This window comes from Ammospiza nelsoni, chromosome 5 (genome assembly GCF_027579445.1).
Source record: "Ammospiza nelsoni isolate bAmmNel1 chromosome 5, bAmmNel1.pri, whole genome shotgun sequence".
Classification (NCBI taxonomy): domain Eukaryota; kingdom Metazoa; phylum Chordata; class Aves; order Passeriformes; family Passerellidae; genus Ammospiza; species Ammospiza nelsoni.
Genome location: NC_080637.1, coordinates 35,254,305 through 35,275,143, shown reverse-complemented (window position 1 = coordinate 35,275,143; position 20,839 = coordinate 35,254,305). Strand labels below are relative to the sequence as shown.

The following is a 20,839-nucleotide window of genomic DNA, read 5'->3' as shown; positions in this document are numbered from 1 at the left end:
GGCATTTCCAACAGATTTAAATATATGATTGCCAATCAAGTGAGCTGCATCCACTCAATTTGCTTCTTGCCTTTTGCTCAGAGAACCAGCTGTAGGATCCATTCACAAAAGCTTCTGGAGCAAAGAAAGAGAGGATTTTGTTAATCTGGATTTGGGAGCCCCAAGCTACTGGTTTAAAATTTCATGATGAATCTGTGTCACCCTGTATTTCCTTCTCCCTTGGGAAAACAAAGGACGAATGTATGTAGAAAATCAGGCTTATTCCTCTTAACTGTAAGAAGCTACCAAGGAGAAATAAATGAAGAGAATTACCAAACCACCCCACACCTGCAGCTTTATGTGATTTGCAGAGTGGCAAGCAAGTTATATATATATATATATATATATATATATATATATAATATTTAGATATAAATATACAAATATATATATATAAAACAGCAGCCAAACCCCCAAGTCAGAGACACGATGCAGTGTTTCTGTGGGTAGCTGAGGCAAGAGAATCGCAGTGGATGCAAACAAGGCCACAAGAGAGACAAGAGCAAAACAAAACACAGTGTCCTTTGCAGGACAGTTCTTTCAGAAGTTTGCAGGCTTTCCTCTGAGAGGCTGAGAGCTCACAACCTCTCTGCACCCAGGACATCCAGCACTATTCTTTTCAGGCTGAGACAGAAGGTACCAGTGTGAGCTAGACAGCAGGCACCTTCAAAGTGCTGATGTTTAACAGAAAGAATTGGAAATTTTTTCTTACAAGAGGTCTTTTTCATCTGCAGGACTGGAGGTGCTTGAACACGTGCAACCAATGCCAACTGCATCTTTCATACAGAGTAATGTGCCAAGAAGATCAAGTTCCTACCCCTACAAACACATTTCCTTAACTTGCTTTGAGGGAACAGCTATCCCAGCGTGGACTGGGACCAGAGGACACTCCAAAAGTCACACAGCAAGTAAGAAGAGAAGCAGCAAATGACCTCCAGTCACTCTGCTGCCCTTGCCATGCATCAGCCTCGTCACTGGGCACCACAGTGTGTACAAGAGGTCTTATGGAAATCAGTTCTAAAACACACAAGACAATTAATCTGAAAAGGACACTGAGCAATACAAGCAGGTTTGTCATCGTGCCTTGTGCCAACTAAGCTTTCAGCCTTTCAAATCTAGCACTTTTCTCAACCTCAGGAAATATTTCTGCTATGTGTTAAAATCACAGCGAACCCCAAGGTATTTACACATAATACTAAGAATATCAGAGATTAGTATAATGCACAGTATGTTTAGAATTGCAGAATTGTTAATGTAGCTTAAAGTGCTTTACCAGTAATCACTCACTTTCCCGACCCAGCCACATGGCATTTCCATTTGCTGCCCTCCAGCACTGCCAAGCTGCACAGCTGGTCCCGGGGGGCCCTGTGGGTCTGTGACAAGTGCCATGGGACTGCTCTGGCCCCAGCCCCTGGCTGCAGCAGGGTAAATGTGCTCTGGGAGACTGCCAGGAACAGGGAGCTCTCTGTGCCGAGCCATGGGCTAGAGCTGGTGCTCCCATCACACACAGCCAGGAGTGGGGCAAGCAGGGGAAGCAGACCCAGCAGGACTCCATGCCCACAGTGCCCTGTGTCCTCTGGAGCATCCCCTCGGAGGCAGCCTCGATGGAGCTGGCGAGACTGGGATGGGCAGCTCAGCAGCAAACACCCACAGCCCTACAGGAGCTGCTGTCCCTCTCTGGTGCTGTGAGTCACCCTCAGCAAGCACTCAGGCACTCACTGGTTGGGCAGAGTGCTGGCAAAACACACTCCTGTAAAACCACTGCTGTAAAATCCCTGCTCCTTACAGCATGGAGCACTCGTGAAGAGGGTGCCTGAGAGGGGACAAGAAAAACTCTAGGACTGAATACCACTGAGGCAATAAAGGTAGATCCAGTATTTAATCATCTTTTCCAATAACTGCTTCATTTTTTTAAGAAGTATTTCTGAGAGATTTCTACATTTCATCACAGTGAATGGGTGATGATGAAAGATTTTGTCTAGACAGAAGGTAAAGTTTGAACTTCAAAATTAAGTTCTACACAGTGGGAGAAAACCTAACCAGCACAATGCTACGTTTGCCTTAAAGCATTAAAAAAAAAAAAAGGAAAAAAAAGAAAACCCCCAAAAGTTAAAACCCCCAAAACAATAAAATTTTATTATTTTAGAAATATGTTCTATCTAAAGTAAATATTTTAAATATTTCATATTAAACATTAGCAAAGATTGCTTTGTGGAGATGAAAGCAACATCATCAGGGAGTTTCATAAACTGTCTCAGTTTCTGGGCAGCTGCTCTTCAGCACTAACAGCACACAGCATATTTGGTGCAGTGTAGATTTCTCTCTTTTTTTGGTAGGATATACTTATTTAGTGCCATAGCAGAAGAAGCAATTAGCAGGCATTTCACAGGGCAATCTCCCAAGAGCAATCCTGAGACGAGCTACTCCACCACAGATCAGACCCTGGCAGGAGATGCAGCTGGGTGCCCCACAGACCTGCAGGTGTGTCAGGCTGCCCCACCTCGGACTTTCATGCAGGTTTCTCTTTTCCACAAGCAGCCTTGCCACTCACAAATGCTTCTTCTTTTTGATTGCCTCTGCCCTGATAGCCAAGCTCTTGGCACAGATGGTCAAGACCACGATGAGGACTCCGACAAGCAAAGTCACCACGGGCCAGAGGAAGCAGTGCAAGAGAACAGTCTCGTCGTGGGTGCGCTTCAGCATCACGTCATCCGGCCTGGGAAACGGGAACAGAAGATGGAGAAAAGATAAATCAACATAATATCATCAATTCATCAGTGAGAGCCATCTAACATGGTAAGAGTAAAGGTGATTTATTTGCCAAAGTGTTAGAAAATGATTAAGTGGATTATTTTGTTCACTGCTTGCATTTGCCTTTTTATCGCCAGCACTCATGGCAGACTGGGAGAGCTTTCCACTTGCAGTGTTTACAGGCTAACAAGTTCACTTGGATAAAGAGAGAAAAAAAAGTGTTTGTGCTCTAGATCTTCCAGCAAATGTGGTCATCACAAACAGCCGTGAGAGATACAGTATCATACTGACTATGGATTGCAAAACCACTCTGGCAAAAACATAATACCAGGCAGCATTTATACATATCTACCTCAAATGTTATCAGGCCCCGTGAAAGGATTTAAACAGTAATTAAAGCTTCACTTTTAGCTTTGAGCACTGATGCGTCCATGGGGCTCCATGGAGGCTCCTGATGAAGCAAGCCCTGGCTGTGGTTTGGCTCTGGGCAGGGGGCTGGTCCCTGTGCTCAGCACTGGCCTGCTGGTGGCCCAGGTTGGCCCAGCTGCACTGGCAGGCTGCAGGAAATCCATCCCCACCAGGACCACAGCCTGCCTGGGTGGCCAGGGCTCCCAGGTCAGCTCCTTCCCAGCAGTGGCTGTCTCAGCAGCAGGCTGGGATTTGGGGCTGCACACAGCAGGGCCTCAGTAGACTGGAGCTGGCTCCTACAGGGACAATTTGGCAAGACTCCCACGAAGGTCAGAACCTCCTTGCCTCCAGCAGCAGCATCTAACACACACTCATGGTGGGGCCTGTGACAGGTTTATGCACTTCCAAAGGGACACGAAGGAAGGAGGAGAATTGAGGTGGAAGTATCTTGAGACATTTGGAAATTTAGCTGAGCCACATGTCTGAAAGACTTGCTGTCTATCTGCCTCTTCCAAGTCTGGGAGGTTGTTGGCAAAATGTGATGGCAGATTTTTCTCAGCTCTGGCTCTTTCTGCTCTCCCTTGCAGTTTAATAGTTATTAAATCGATCTCGTGGCATTTGCACTTTGCTCTTGCTTTCCCATCTACAGCCAGAGACACACAGTCTGCTGGAAAACTATCTGCAAAGGAGAGAAAGAAAACTCCAGCTAGAAAAATATCAATAGTCTTGGCTCATGTTGGTCCTCACTCACATTGAGCACTCCCATCCATCACTTGTTGCTTCACCAATGCCACCTGACATTTCTTGGAGCAACAAACCTCACAGCCTAAAGTCCTGGCAAACCAGGCCCATCCAGCAATGTCCTGGGAATCAAGGTCTCCTAACATGGTGCCACATGGGAGCAGATCCCTGCTCAATGACTGTGCTGTCTCTCCCATGATACCTCTGTCCTGATCAGAAAGGAGCCCTAAGGAAGAATTCTCTGTCGAGGAAAAAGAAGGAACTCTTCTTCCTTCACTGAGAAATTGAATGGAGAAGCTTGCAAGTCTACAGAGTTTTATCCATCCTTAAGGAGCTACTGGAGCCAGACTGCCAAGCTACCCTTGATGCCAGATTTAATTACTCCTGTATTTGCATTTGGGGGTCTCTCCCCCAAAATTGTGTGTGGAGAATCCTCTGCACTGTGCCAGCCTGAAAGTCCCCAAGGCCAGCACCATTCATCTCTCTTTGTTTCTGTGGTAAGGAGCAGAATAAAACTCTGATTGTGAGCAGCTCAGCTATATAAAATTGGAAATTCAGCAGCATAAAAAGATAGCAAAAGAATCCCAGGTGTATTCAGAAGTGAAATGTATGAATTCTGCACAACCAAAATCCTCCAGATATATAAGCAGGCACAGGTGGAGACTATACATTGAATAAAGCAGTATTAACTTCTTGGGTGCAAACTCACCAAACTGTGCACCTGAACAGAGAAATCCTCTCACAAGAGGAATAAGCCTGCTCCCCCACAGTTACTGAATCATCACCTGTAACAACAGAGTGCTAATTGGCAAGTAGGCCATAAGTTGGCAACACTCATTCTTCACAGCTCTGAACTTATTATTTCAAGTATTTTTTAAGCAGATGTTAGTTCAAAAATAAGGGACAAGCAAAAACCTAGAAAACTGGATTCAATTAAAGGAAGGAAAGTGTGATTGGGGAAAGTAAGATATCTTTTAGACTGAATCTTAAATGTTTTGAAAAACATAGATACCAAAGGTACCAGTGATGGATGTCAAACACTCATTATAGATATGACAATGACTTAGTAATTTAAAAGAGTTTCCCTTTTAGAAAAGAGTCAAAGACAAAGCCTTTAAGTAAGTTTTGAGCTGAGGTTTGGGTTTAGATGGGTATTACTGCTATTTTTAAGTACAGCAAGAGTCCCTGCACACTGGAGTGGCCTCACCTTGATTCCTGTGTGCAGTTTTGGGTGCCACAATATAAGAAAGATGTTAAGATGTTAGAAAGCATCCAAAGGAGGGACATGAGGACGGTGAAGGGCCTTGAGGGGAAGCTGTATGAGTAGTGGCTGGCATCACTGTTCAGTGTGGAGAAGAGAAGATTGAGGGGAGACCTCATTGCAGTTACTGCGTCACAAGGGGAAGAGCAGGGGCAGACACTGATCCCTCCTCTGTGGTGCCAGTGACAGAACCCAGGGGAATGGCCTGAAGCTTTGTCAGGGGGGTTCAGGTTGGGTATTAGAAAAACGTTCTTCATCCACAGGGTGGCTGGGCACTGGAACAGGCTCTGCAGGGCAGTGGTCACAGCACCAAGACTGTCTGAGTTCAAGAAGCATTTGGACAATGCTCTTGGGCACATGGAGTGATTCTGGGAATGGTGCTGTGCAGGGCCATTGGCTGGATTGGATGATCCTTGTGAGTGCCTTCCAATTCAGAGTATTCTGTGATTCTGCAGCGCTTGAAGCACAGTAATGTAACTGCTTTGGGTTTGCTTGGCAAAGCTAGCAGTTTTGACTTTTCTTGCTATCTTTTTAAAGGTGATCTGCCTGCTCCCACAGTCTGAAGGCTTGTTGTTTTACTTGGAAACAGAAAAGGAAAGGCTCTTTCCCTAGAGGAGGACTTCTCATGGTAAAGACCTGTCCTTGCTGGAGAGCCTAAGAGCATCACTCTCCTGGTGCTGAGGCAGTGATGTTGAACCCAAAGAAGGTACACCATGCCTAGAAACATGTTTCTTTTCCCTATAAAAATCAGCTGATACAATTAAATTTGTTGCCTTGCTCCTGTAAGTACAGTGTCTTCAATAAACCCATCTTTGCTCTGTGACTTTCTACAGTACTTCAGTTCAAAGATGTTGGCAGAGGGGTTGTGCATATTCACCCTAAGCATGATTATTGGCAGTCTCTTCCTTCTGGCAATGCTGCCATTCAGGTTTCCAGTAAATGTAAAGCCTCTTGAGGAGATGCACCCAAAATCCTAACACCAGTTATCCATGCATAAAACAACAGCAGAGGCAAGAAAGAGACCTGGTGGGACAGAAGGGGGAAACCCTGCAGCGATTGCAAGCCATGCTCAGGCATCCAGAGCTGGCTCTTGCTGCCAGCAATGATGGCCACCGTGCAGCACCACCTCTGCCCAGCAGCAGTCCCAGGGTGAAACAACACACAAACTGAAAAAACATCCCTGAAGAAGCCTTTGCCTTACCCCTGAAAACACAGCTTTCCCTTTCACTGAACAGGCAAGGAGGGAGGAATTTTGTTTTCATTGCTAAGAGGTGAGACCAGGACTTATTTTTAGCAGGACTTTGAACTTAGGGCTAGACCCTTGTGGAGCTTTGAGCAGGGCTAACTGGATTACTTGCATTATGCAACACATCCCTGTTAGGTTCTGCCAGGTAGCTCAGACACCAAATAAAACAGGTGCCTGCAGAGCAATTACTGAACATCATGGGGAGAATTGCAGGGCAGAGATTACCAAAATGTCATGCAGGACCAAAAGATTACAGGCACATAAACATTTCAGTCATCACTTATGAACCAAACTGTGAACTTAATGTCACAGAACAATAGCTGACAGAGGTGGAGATGCTGGATAGGGAAACATTACAAGTATCTTTGTATTCAAACAATCTGGATTTAAAGATGTTTGCAATACACTGACTTTTTCCCCCACAGATATTCACATCCCTTTGCTCTGACAAGCAGTCATTTTTTCCCTTGTTTTTGCAAGATGCAGAGATCCTCAGCTGGATGGCTGCATGCAGAGGCAGCACAGTGTTTTACTGACAGTCAAGCCCTTTTCCCCTCAGGCCCAAGCGCTGCTCCACAGGTGGAGGGAATTAATTTAGAAAACTGTGAAGTAACAGACAGCAAACCAAGATTTATGTTCCAACATTTTATGGATGAGCAGCCTTGCTACCTGAGCACCCTTGGTTTGCACACATAATTATTCTGAGATAAGTGGGAACCCTGCAGGGCACCCCAACAACACACAGGTTGCCACTAATCACTTGACAGGGTTTGCTCTTCAAATCTCTGATGAATTGTATACAGCATCCTGCAGCAAACACAGAGGAGGTTAAAGCATGGCTGGCTCATCTGCTGTGCCACAGCAAAGGAAAGAGGGTGTTCTTGTGTATGGGACAAACCCAGAGCTAGCAAGCAATAATGCCATAGAAATCAGCCACTAATAAGAAATGACTTGACACAGGTGGCTCTGCCTGTCTCTGCATGGCACGAGACAGTGAGGTCTCAGCTCATGGCAATCTTAGCTTCTCTCTTTGTTGTTCTTGTCATGGATGTCAACGGCACCTGGAGCACGAAGGAATAAAGTGACAGGATTTTCCCCATCCTGCCTGTTCCCACAGGCCTCCCACTTTAGGGCACGCAGCTGTGGCCCTTGTTTGCATTGCATGAGGTCGTGACTGCAGACTGCTGGGACTGGGTGTGAGACCCAGAACACCAAAGCCCCAGAGCTCAGTGCCCTCTCAAACCTTTGGCAACAGCCTGAGAACTTCATCTGGATTTGTCCTTTATTTTAGAGTCTGAAACCAACTGAAGGCTGGTTTCTGCTGTGCTTCCTTCAGCCTGGGGTATCATCATGCCAACAGAGAGGCACCTTCACCAGAGATCCAGAAAAGCAACTTGAACATGCAGCTTGAGCCCCTTGTCCCAAAGCTTGTCAGAGAAGAGTGCAACACTGAAGTTAAGTGCCTACAGTGCAAAGCAAAACCTCACTCTTCAGTAGAGCACTGAGCTCCAAGATAAGCTGTACTTTGGTTCCCTATGACAAATGTCAGGCAGCTAATTTTGCTGGGCAGTTTGATTTACAGTAACTAAGAATGGTTGAAATTGCCAAGTCTGCTTCTCATCCCTTTTGCAGAAGTTTGAACTGTGAAAACGGCACCCATTTTTTTCAACTTTCCAAAGTAACCTGTTGAACCCACCAAACTGAAAGGGAGAAGTTACCCAACAGTGCACTCTGCATGCAGCAACAGTTCTGACAATGAAAACTGAGTAAACTCGATGAAGATGTTCTTTCATTGCCTGCATATTTAAGTAGAATTTTATTCTGCTGTTTCAAAAGAGGGAGTATTAACATTACAAACAGTACATTCTCTAAGGAACTATTTACTGTACATTTTATACAGACTGACAGAGAACAGTTAGCTTATCCACACAGTGAAAAAATACTGTCAGAAAACATGCACACTTCTATTTTGAGGGGAACAGATTTCTCCCTCTTTGTTGTGGTTTCTTTTCACTGCTTTTCAGGCTGCTTAGTCATCATTGCTCTAAAAGTATACCCAAGCAAGCACATTCCCAGTCAGCAGAACTTATGTCCCAAAGCTCATTGCTATCTCCAGAAGAAAATAGATGGTGTACACATTTCAGCTTAGACTATCTTCTAGTATCTCTGGCAGCAAGCCTCTCTCATCCTGTGTATGAATTGTTGCATGATCAGCAAAAGGCAGTGTTTCAAGGCAGCCATTGTGCTGGCAAGAACTTTTAGCAGTATAGGACTCAGCATCTTTAGGGAAAAAAACCCTTCCTGAGTGCTGCACAGCTTCTCAGTGCCAGCTTACATAAATGTCAGATGCTAGGCAGAAAGAAAAGCTTTGTCTTTGCTACACCAAAGTGTAATGTGAGAATCAGCTCCCATAGCTCTGGACAACTACCACCCTCCACTCCTCTAGAGGAGAGAAATAAACATCTCTGGGCATCTGACCTGTATCAGGCATTTACTTTGGGGTAAGATAAAAGGCTCCTGTTTCTCTCCACTGACTAAAAAAGTCACACAGTTACCTTTTACACCATCCTTCCCACACCAGTTTAGATGTATCCTAGCCTTCTCCTGCAGACAATCCCATGTTTCTGACTCTCCTGCTCACTTGGGCAGTGGCTGCTGCAAGTCCCAGTTCTCAGGAGTACAAGGAACAGGCAACACCTGCCTGCCCAGACAAACCAGAACCATAATTTGGCTCCTGGTTCACCAGATCCAAGCTTTGGCTCCTTGAGGACCAGAGGACTCCCAAGAAGGTCCCTGAAAGGTCTGATGCCATGACTCAGAGTGCCCTGAGTTTTAACCTCTGCATGCTGTAAGCAATGTTTCTTTCCCCTCTAAAGGAAAAAGTTTTGCTATAAAGTTTTTGTGGTGTCCCTCTGCAAAGAGTTAACCAGGGACAACAAACTCATCCTGGGCATGCTGGCTGTGTCTAGTCTCTTCAAGGAGACAATTGTTATAGCCAACCTAGGACAAAGCTGAAGCCCCCAAGGCTCTGAGCAGGACACTCACAGTGAGTCAGGCATTTCTCCACCTGCCATCCATTTTCCTCCTGATCGTCTTTCTGAACTGAAATATCTGGTGCCAACACTCCCAGACGGAGCCCTGAACTGCACCTGCAAGCCATAAGCTAGTCCCTCATCTATTTACCTTTCCAGTGTGTGTGGGACAGGACTAACCTCCTCCTGCAGCCACAGGACCTTTTATTTCCTGGCAGATCACATCAGAAAGAGACAGGAAAAAGCATTCCCTCCCCTTTCTGTTTACTGGAGGAAGGAAACCACACGTCATACACATCAAGTCACATCAACACTGGCAGCAAAAGTAAGAACTAAAACAGAAGGGGAGATGCTTTAGGTTACAACTTTCTACTCTACAAGCATGTATGAAACCTGGCAGTTCTGTTGCTGTTTATTTATATCTGATCCCTTAACCCTCTATGAACACAATTGCTGAGTTAGTCTGTCATATTTACTGATCTCCCCCTTTCTTCCATGAACACACTAGGGTTTCTTTCCTGTGGAGGAAAGGAATGTTTAATATCCACACCAGAAATCTGCCATCTGAGCGTTAAAAGCCAAGATGCTTTTTGCTATATTTATGTTTTAAGGAAAACTTTTCTCAGTGTTTTATATTTTTACTTCAAGTGGTAAAAATACTCCTTTCTTTTCTGTATAGCTTTTCATCAGTAGAGCTGTCCTGCAAAGTTCTGCACTGAGCTCTGTGTGATAAAGCAGACTGCCCTGGAGGGGGTCTCTCTGTGTGTGCACATATGCATGCATTTATAGTGTGTTCAAACAGAGCCAGTGGACAGCTGTGAAGCAGATGCATAAGCACTCCTGCCCAGCCAAAAGGAGATTACTCACCTCAAGTGCTGGTTAAAGTAGCATGTGAATGGTTGAGATCCCACTTTCTCCTTCCAGTATTTCTGCTTGTACGTGACGTTCTCAGAGTTCTCTTGATCATCTCTTGCACAGGGAGGGATGTATGAGCACTGCCAAGACACATTGCAAAACAGGGTTACTGCTGTGCTCAGGAACTCAGGGCATCACTTCTCTGCCTTTTCCTCATGATACCAACATGACTGAAATGGACTGAGAATGACAAACAAAAGCCCCAAAGAAACAGAAAAGAAATATCTGCTGAACTTCACTTCAATTGCTAATTATTCTGTGCGGGTACTGGAAAAGAATATAGTAGCATATAGTAGAAAGAAAAGAAAGGCTTTGCCGTGTTTGTTCCACTCTTAAATCAAACCACCTCATAATATCTTGGGGTTTGGCATGATGAATGGGAAAATGATAACTTCATTTTAATGTATTCCTAGCCAGCTGCATGGATTGGATTTGAATAACTTCCTATTTTCAGTGAGGCACATAATCAGAAGTTTAGTTAAATATCATGCTAATAAATATCCCAAAGAGTCCAGCAAGCTTTCCCAGAGGATGGGATAGCTGGCTGATGTCCACTGATAAAAGAAGGTATTTATCTACTGTGTACAACACACGGAAAGAAGAAAAAAGGCTCACAGCCCTGCTTCAGCAGAAAGGTTCAGCATCTGCTTCTGCTGTACAGAAGTCAAGGAGAGTTGAGCATGCAGCTGAGCTATCTGCAGATCTCACCCTCAGATATCTGCTTCAGAGTCCAGAGAGCAAGGGAGATTCCTCCCCTGGCTTGGTGTCCTTGGGGCTGGGCTTTCAGAGGCTCCCCTATGGGTCAGACACAGACACACACTCCTTGTTTCCAAGTCTCTGCCACAGCACCCTCAAGTCCTACCCACAGGGCAGTTAACCAACAGAAAGCAAACAGTGCCCTGAATCAAGTGTCAGCCTATCAGAGTTCAGTGTCCAAGCACAATCCCCCTCATTTTTACCAGGCATCCACACAGGAGATCATTGAAGAGAGCTCCTTGGGAGCTGTTGAACCACACTGAGTGACAGAGCTTGGCTGACCCTCCCATAACACAGAGGCTTTTCCCCCTGCAGGACGTACGGACACCAAGCGAACTGAACACACTGAATTTTAATTCCTTTAAAACTGGGAGCTGCAAACAGAAAAAAAGCGTGATTGGGAAGGCAGCTAAAAGGCCTCCTGCTTAGGAAGGATGAGGAAGCAGAATTGTTGTCATCTTATTGCAAAGCTCCCATACCTTCTCGGTGATTTCTCATGGACATCTCCTCACAGCATTGACTCCTTCTTCACAGCTCAGCCAACAAACTCCAGCTCTCTCCTCACCCAGGTAACCCACTCTTCTATAGCACTCATCATTGCTGGACACAGCCGTGGCCTGTAAAGGGCAGGTCTGTTCCTAATCTCTGGTAATTAGTACAGCTGCAGCTCCTCAGGGGTGAGATTGCCTTCTGCACGATCTTTATTTTCTTAATTCTATCCCCCCACACAGAAGGTGAAGGGTGTGGGAAACCCCTAAAGGGGGCCCACAATTGATCACAGCATTAATTTCTCTTGTGTCCTGAAGGCAGGAATAGCAAGGAGAGCCCTCTCTGACGTGAGCATGAAGCTCACCATGCATGTCACTGTGCCTGGCACTGCTTCCTCTCCTTCTGCTGAGGTTTCACAGGGGCTTACCTTGCTCCCAGCTGCACACTATACCTAAGATCTACAGACCTGCAAGACTAATTCACCATACAACAGCTTGAAGATTTGCCATTCCAAGGGCAAGGGAGAAATCTCAGGATTTTATTCTCCTGATCATGTAAAATCTGACCACTTCTGTCAGCTCCTGCAATTGCTGCCAGTGTTTTATGTGCTTCAGAATGAAAGAATCTGCAAGGTCCTCCTTGCTGCTTCCAGACTGAAACCTACCTTTGCACGTGCAAGGATCTTCATTTTCACATGGGTTCCTGGCTGGTGTTGCCATGGCACAGAGCTCCCTTTAGCTCCCTGTTCACGGGACCCTACACAAGGGGTGTCCCACTGCTGATGATGGAGGACAGAAATGAGGGCAACCCCACTCTACTTCAGGAACCAGAATGCAGGGCTTATCACATACTGTTATTGCCATCTCAGATAAGATTCCTTGGCCAGCAGAATTTTTGGTTTGGTTGCCCACTTTGGAAGCATCAAACACTCTCCTTTTTCCTCCGCACTCCCAGTGCACAAACAATTTGTGCAGCAGCTGGGCAGAGTCAGCAAATTTGGCACAAAGACACCTGAGAGCTCTGCTGGCTCTGCTCTGACCCCTGCCAGCGCCCATGCGCTGCACCTTCCCAGCTGCTCCCCTGCTCCCTGCTTGGCCCACGCCCCAGCCCTTCCAACATCCTCCACTCCGAGGTTTTCCTGTAGGGAACTTTCCCTGCCCTGGGAATGGCACCAAACCCCACGGGCTGTGCACTCACTGCCCCCATCTGACAGCAACCACCGCTCTGCTCTTCCCAGCCCCTGCTTGTGGGCAGCCCCCAGATTTTAGGGGCTCCAGAAAGAGCTCCCAAACCAGACGCTATTTAGCCAGCACACAAAATGCATAACTAGACAAACCAGCTAAGTACCAATAGAGATTATTTTGCCTAAACACCCAGCTATCTCAAAGCTCCTATTCCTGTGTTTCTGGCTCCAGTACACATATTTCCTCTATCCTCTGAAATGTTTCCTCCTCCTGGCTGAGCCTGCTGCTGTCCTCTGCTATGAAAATGCAGCCATTGCCCCACCAGTCCTGATTAAACTTTCTCTGGATCCTTCAGAGACCTTCCACTCCACAATATATCACTTTAATCCTTCACAAAGTTCATAACCTGGTGAGCTGTTGGTTAGCCCCATGCTGAGTTTCAGGCTTAGAAACAACAGAGAGGTCTCTTTTCCCAAGAGATGTTCCTCTGAACAGACAAGTATCAAGTCGCCCAGGACATTTCATCACAGAGAGCTTCACGTTTTTTCCCATCAGTCCCCATGCTGTTAGCTCAATACATAGATATTAAAAATTGAGTTTTTCAGGGCAGGGATTTTTCTTGGTTTGGAAGATGTAAAGGGGCCCACAGAGTTTCTCTGGGCAGCACTTCTGTGTTTTCCTGTGCCAAAGCAAAGCAGTGTATAGGAGTATTGCCAGTGCCTACAGGAGGGACCCCTGGAAGTTGGGCACAAGAGTAAATATTTTCCATTACTCAAGCTTCACATCATATTTTGCACACATAATCCCAGCTGACAGAAAGCATCTGGATACATTTCTACCTCTTCCTCTTTATTTCCATGTGGAAAACACAAAGGAGACACCTGGGGTCTTGCCATAAATTGACGTGGCCTCTCTGCTTCTGCCTGTTGAGGATTAACAGTCCTCAGGAGAGGAATGGTCCCTGCCCAAATATGAATCCCAGGGGCCACCCTGAAACATCAACTCCATGTGACAAAGGCCTTGAGCAACAGAAAACACCCAAGATGCAATTCCAGAGTGAGCCTTGTCAGCTGCTGCACAAACACTGGAGCTTGTTTGCCTCCCCAGGATGCCAGCACTGTCCCCACAATCCAAGGTGATTTTTGTCCCTTTCTGACCCACACAGGGGCTGGATCTCTCTTCATACTTCTAAGGCACTTTGCTCAGCCACATCTATCACCCTCCAAAGCAGATCCAGCAGGCAGATAAAAGGGAATTGTGTCCTCACAAATTTTGCTGCTGTGACTTGATGGATGGATGTGAAATAATTTCCACTTTGGCAATAGGCAGTTTCTGAAACATGAAATCTGTAGTCCTCCCATGCAAGACATGGCATGAAATACTGACATCAAAACATAAACAAATGGCAACTGAAAGCAAGCCAGGACACCAGTAAAAAGGTCAGTTAATAGCCAATACATCTTTACACCAAGGTTTTGTAGGATTTGTATCTGTGTTTGCTGCTGGATTCTCCCACTTCAGTGTCCCTGCAGGTGTCTGGAAAGATTCCTGATACTTCTGAGCACTTAATGAGGGCAGATATTCTTCCATATCACAGAGAAAGAGCAGATGCATGAACTCTTGACTATGGTTTAAGTTCCAGGTTGAATTTCTTGCTTTTCAATGATCAATTCTTGGCTAATTCAGTCACGTTTTTAATTTTAAAAAACCAGACTTGACAGACTACAAGTCAAAGAAAGTTTCAAATGGGAAGAGGCATTCCAGCCCAAAGTAGAAGCAGTTCAGCCCAACAGAAGACAAAGTAATTCAGGAGCAAGATTTCAAAGTGAGTTTCCAAGTGACCTGTGGAGGAGCATCCTGCTGGCTCCTGGTGAGCTGTGGGGCAGAGCCTGTGCCATTTGTTTGGTGGGGCACAGCCCTACCACACCTGCTGGAGTGGAGATCACCTGCAGCCCATGGTGAACCCCCACCACAGCAAAGGGATCCCAAAGGAGGTGGTGGCTTTGAGGAAAGCCACATGGGAGCAGGGTCCTGGCAGGACCTGTGCTCCTGGGGAGAGAGGAGCCCATGCTGGAGCACTTCATACAGAACTACAGCCTGTGGGAAGGACCCATGCTGGAAGGTGATGCAGGACTGTCTCCTGTGGGAGAGACCCCACCCTGGAGCAGGGAAAGAGTGTGAACAGGGAGGAGTGCAAATGTGTGATGAACTGACCACAGCTCACATTCCCTGTCCCTCTGTGCTGGTGGGAAGGAGGAGGTAAAGAAAATCAGGAGCAAAGTTATGCTCTGGAGGAAAAGATGGGCAGGGGAAAGGCATTTTTATATTTGATTTTATTTATGCAGTGCCCTTCTCTGATTTAATTGGCAATAAACCTGATTAATTTCCCTGAGTCAAGTACATTTTTCCCATGATGATAACGGATGGATGATGTCTCCCTGTCCTTATCTCAACCCACAAGCCTTTCATTATATTTTCTCTCCCTTGTCCACCTGAGGGGTGATACAGCAGCTTGGGGGGGACCTGAAGTCCAGCCAGGGTCAACCCACCACAGAAAGCAGTAGATGAGCTTCTCCTAGCTCTGTGTGTGTCTCCATGCACTCCTGGGTTACCTTCATGGCGTGGAGGGGAGGAAGGGCTGCCACAGCCACCCCACTGGGCAGGGCAGAGCAGGTGGGCTCGCTCCATTAGTACAGAAATGGCCCCCCCCAGCTGAGGGTCCTGAGGGAGCTGGAGCTGAGCACCGTGCCTGGCTTCCACCTGCATCTGTCAGTGCAAACCATCATCATCATCATCATCAGCTGCACAGCCCACCAGGACTGATCAAAGCCATGACCCCTCTCAGAGGCTGGAGGCAGGGAGTGGTGCCCAGGTGAGACAAGTGGGTTGTGGGGTTTATCCATGGCCCCTGGGCCCACTTGCAGAGGAATTGCTTGGCAGCCTCTGCAGAGTTTGCCTGTCCCAGGTGCCAGCCCAAACACAGATCCGAATGCTTCACCAGACAGAGGCTCCAGACTCTCACAAAATTATTGTCAAGTTGTACTCTGTTATGATACCTCCTCTGCCACAGGCCATGTTTAAGAGAGTCCAAAAATTAAGCCCAAGTCTATTTACAGGTGTGCAGAAGAGATGGCTGCACATCATCCTGTCATGTGGAGCCATTACACAGAGAGGCACGACAGGGGCACGCGCAGGTGTGGAGAGCAGACAAGGGGCTGCTGCTGTTTGCTCCTTGCCTGGGGACAAGGAGGGCGAGAACCAAGTCCTCTGCACAGCTGCCAACATCTGCCTTACCAGCCACTCCCCTCAACTTTCCTAGGCAAAACAGGGGGCAACTCCTTCCAACCCTACACTAACTGCAGATGTAGAAAGGAAATGTCTAAAAAGCCAGAGAGCAGACATTTTCAGCAGCTGCCGTACTCCCCTGGGCCTGGTCCCTGCGCACCACCAACGTACCCCATGGCCAGAGAGAACAGCGACAAATTGACTTTGGAATTAATCCTGCTTAAGCCTTATCTCAGAGATTATTATTGCTATCAAGGCAGCTGAAGAAAGGCTACAGTCACTCCAATGAATTTCTTCCTCTGAGACAGCAATCAGAAAAAAAAAAAGGAAATCCACGGATCACTCAGACTGAACACAAATGTAATCGTGTTTGGTGCTTTATATATACATTCCTGGATTATCTCTGACCCAGCTATATAATCTTTTAAGAGCTAAAATGAATCCTGGGCTGTACAATGATGTGATTATCTTAGAAAGCAAGAGAAGAAAATAAAATTCATTTTCCTGCATCTAGAAAAATATTTTTCCTCACTGGAACAGTCATTCATATCTGTGATATGTTTATATGTCAGCCTGCTTTACTACAGAAAGTAGAAGATTTTTAATCAAATACACTGGGTATTTTTGGGTGGAGTGAAGCTACCAACTGATTTTTTTTTGTTGTGTGTTGTAAGGAGCCTGAACTATGCCCTTTCAACACTATTGATTTGCAGGGAAAAATTGCTACCCCACAAAGTGAAGCACCTAAGCAGAAAGTTAAATTTAAAAAATGTTCAAAACAAAAATGATCTTCTTCTTCCCTTCTAGCTAGTGAGAACTGATTAACATGTTGTATGTGTGTCTAAATGCATGAACACAAGGAGGCATAGTGCAAAATGTGATGGGAACAGGAAGGGTTAAACAGATCTCTAAGTGTTTGTTCATCACTACGTACAGGATCTTGAGCATTAAATCCTGCAGGTTCCTACTCTGTGCCTCTAGCTAATGTGTTCCAGCATAAAATCCTGAAAGCTTTCAAAGACAGCAAGACTTGAAATCAAAAATTAAAGGAGGATGTAAGTGTTTGGCTCCACAGGCATTGAAGTAGGGAAAAAAGGGAAAACCAAAGAAACAGATGCAGACTTCAATCCCTTAAAAAGGTATTTTTTCCTGAAGAGACCTAACCAACCTTTCTTCTTATTTTGTTTTTGTTTTACATAAGCTTCTCAAAGTAGGAAAAATAATTAGAGTACATTTTTTTCTACACAGTTTTCCACTGAGATAAATTCAATTACTAACAAAGAATACAGTTACATCAAAAAAATGCATCCTTTCTGCTTGGTCACATCTGGTAAATCAGATTTAATCCTCAGCAATCAATATCCCAGGGTAAACAGCCCACATCTAGAGATGCAAGGTGGAAGGTAAAGAAAACAGATTATATTTGTAAAAGCAGGAAAGTACCACACACTGCCAACAGCCCTGTTTTCTTATGTAGAGTTAACATGAAATTAATTGTTAAATAAAAATAGTTTTCTGAGTGACATTTACAGGCATTACTTCTGAAGCTCGGAGCGCCTGCCTGCAATTGCAATCCAGCCAGGTGCAATCCTTCTCTTCCCACCACACTTCCAGAAAGGCAGAAGAAAATAAGATCAAGAAGTAAGAACAGAACAAAGTGGTGGGCCAGAAATGCAGTGTGGTCATGGTCCTGTTTGAGAGCTGCTGCTGAGCCTGCAGGGCTGCCAGAGCTGCTGAGCCCAGGCACTGTGGTGGCAATCAGCACTCACCTCCCATCTCCCACTTTCCATCTCCCAGCTCCATGCTTGCTGGACATGGCCACAGCAGGGCCGTGCTCGGAGACAGCCACGCTGCACCCTCTGCAGAGCCGCGGCATCGTTACCCCCTCTCAAAGGGCGACTTTTCTCCTGCATTTTGCCAACTCCCCCCTGCCCGCCTGCAAGTGGAGGGGTGTTCAGAGGAGTCCTGCAGCCCGGCCAGCTAGGGCAATCCTGGCACAGCTGTGCCACCACAGCCCCCTGCACGGGGAGCCTGGCAGCAGCACTCCCAGGAAAAGGCCAGCACTTCCTCTGCTTTGTGATCAGGCTCCATCCAGCACTGCAGCTTCAATCACTCATCACTTCTGAGCGGTGCCAACAATTTAATCCAAATCCTGCCAGATTTACCATCCTGCTACTTACTCTGCTGATTTTTACCTCCGCCACCCTTCCAAGCTGCCAAGGGGAAAAAAGCAACCCTCAAACCCTGAGTGCGAAACTTAACCTGCCTTCCAAGAGATGGAGCACACCAGCACAAGTATGACTGAGGAGATGTGAGGCTGCACATCCCAGCTGGACACCCAAGCATGCTTCCCAGCCCCTGCAAACAGCCCATGCATCATGCTGAACATGGCCCTTGGCACTATCTGGCATCCACAGCTCAGTCAAAGAGCCGAAATTTCCTACTCCAATACACTCCTAATCTCAAGTTCTTTCAGGAGTAGGAGCATTCCAACATATTTGGTTTTTTTCTTCTTCAAACTCCTTAATAAGGTCTCCTCCACACAAGTGTGTGCTGTCAAAAGCCATCTTTACCCAGCATAAAAAGAAAAAGAAGAAGGCAGAGTAACTGCCTTTAAAAAAAGAGAAAGCACAAGTCACACATTTGCCTTCCCCAGTTTGCTGGAAGATGCAACTTTCACGAATTCTTCGTTTGGTCCCTTTTCGTGTGGGTGATGGAGGAGTTTAGGAACCAAAACAGCCCGGGGGAAACTTTTGTTTTGGCGCAGCCCCTTCCCCAGCGCCCCGCCAGCAGCAGTTCCATCACCGCGTCTCCGTGCGCTTTGGGGAGCGGCGCTGCGAGATCCCCACGCAGCGGCACCGAGCGCTGCCCGGACGGACAGACAGACAGACAGACCGCCCCGCCGACAGCAGGGGCTTCTGCTCCTCTTCTCCGGGGCATTCCGGGCTCCGGCGTGCCGGGAGCGGCATTCGCTGTTGTCCCTGCGCTGCCGCCCGGGGGCTGCGCTCCGGACGCGGACGGGATGGGGATGGCAGAGAAGTGTGAGAGTGTGTGAGAGTGTGTGAGAGTCTGTGTGTGTGTGTGTGTGCATGTATCATACTTAGTATAGTATATAGTACAGTGCAATACACTATATAGTATATTATACATTATACAGAGCATGTTATACTATGCTATATAGAATCACAAATATCCCGAATTGAAAGGCACCCACCAGGATAATCAAGACCACCTCCTGGCCCTTTACCGGACAGCCCCAAGAGTCACATCATGTGTTTGACAGCAAACACTTCTTGAACTCTGTCAGCTTTGGTGCTGTGACCACTTCCCTGGGGAGCCTGCTCCAGTGCCCAACCACCCTCTGGGTGAAGAACCTTTTCCCAGTATCGAGCCTAAACCTTCCCTGAGATGATACAGATATAAACACAACATATAAATATAGATGTACAGTGCATGTTTATAGATACACACTGTAGAGATACACTACTTTTTGCTGAGCAACAAGCAGAGCGGCATTTCGGACGGATCCTCCCCACTTCACTTACCATCCTTCGCTTCTAGAAGAGAAATCCGCGCACGGAACAGAGGGCGGGAGCAGGAGCAGTGAAGGGGCACCGAGCGCGGCGGGACCACCGCCCGCATTGAGGGAGAGGAGGGAGCCCGCGGGTCTCACCTTGGGGTTGGTGCGCAGCTGCCGCTCGTCCTCATGGAGCAGGGCGGGCGCGGAGGAGCGGGAGGTGCGGACCAGCACCTGCAGGCAGGGGTAGCGGGCGGTGCCGCGGCAGGCGGCCCCGCAGGAGAAGGTGCAGGCGAAGCGCTCCCCCAGCTGCCGCACCGCCAGCACCGTGCAGTTGGCGGAGCCGCCGCCGCCCCGCTCCTGCAGCGCCGGGCGAAGCCAGCAGCAGCCCAAACCCAGGAGGGAGAGCAAGCCGGCGGCGATGAGGAGGAAACCCAGCCGCATGCTCTTGTCCTCCGCCTCCGTGTACTCGTAAGCCGCCCGGCTCCTCGCCATCGCCCGGCCGCCGCTGGCATCCGCCGCCGGGCATCAGCCTCTGCCATCGGCTAAAGCCGCCGCCGCTCCCCGCCTCCCTCCCCGCCTCCTCCGAGGCTGACTGTGCGTGTAACCAGCACGGAAAAAAAAAGATAAATGAATAAAATGCAAATTTAATCCCGTCTGACCTAATTCAGGGCCCTCCGGGGGTGGAAAGGGACAGATTGCAGCGGGATTATCTAACCCCGGAGATTTGCTGGGCGGAGGGCTAGTCCGGATTAATACTGGGTACCAGCATGCAATGTACAACATCTAGAACAGGGTGGGTGGGGTCCTTTGGGTGCATTGTGGTCCCCCTCTAAGGCAACACTGGCTTGGTTAAATCCTGGAGATCTTGTGTAAAGTCTGGTTTAGTACCCCCAAGGCATCAAAGTCTGCAAGGTCTCTATGAGTAGAGGAGGAAACTAAGCTCAAATTAAAGAAATTAAATATCTAGTAAAGCTACTGAACAAGTCAGTAAATATTCAGTAGCTTTACTGAATATTTCAGTAAAAATACTGAAATATTCAGTAAAGCTACTGAAACTATTAACGTGAGAAGGCATCTTCTATTTTTACCTCATTAATTAAGAAAGGACATAATGGAAATTGGCAAAATGTTAACATTTTTGGGGTGCAGGGTAAAGTACTCTGGCCAGCCCCAAAACCAGCATCTGCACAGCAGGGACAGAGATAACAGACA

General features: G+C 47.0%; 1 protein-coding gene across 1 annotated transcript; it reads right to left on the bottom strand.

Moving 5' to 3' along the window:
* Nucleotides 1-2,162: 2,162 nt before the first annotated feature.
* On the bottom strand, nucleotides 2,163-20,119 carry KCNMB4 (potassium calcium-activated channel subfamily M regulatory beta subunit 4). Its single transcript, XM_059473239.1, has 3 exons — nucleotides 19,781-20,119; nucleotides 10,346-10,473; nucleotides 2,163-2,755 (listed from the first exon to the last, which is right to left on the bottom strand). The coding sequence occupies exons 1-3, from the start codon at nucleotides 20,117-20,119 to the stop codon at nucleotides 2,587-2,589; spliced, it is 636 nt and encodes a 211-aa protein (XP_059329222.1). The 3' UTR covers nucleotides 2,163-2,586.
* Nucleotides 20,120-20,839: the final 720 nt, after the last annotated feature.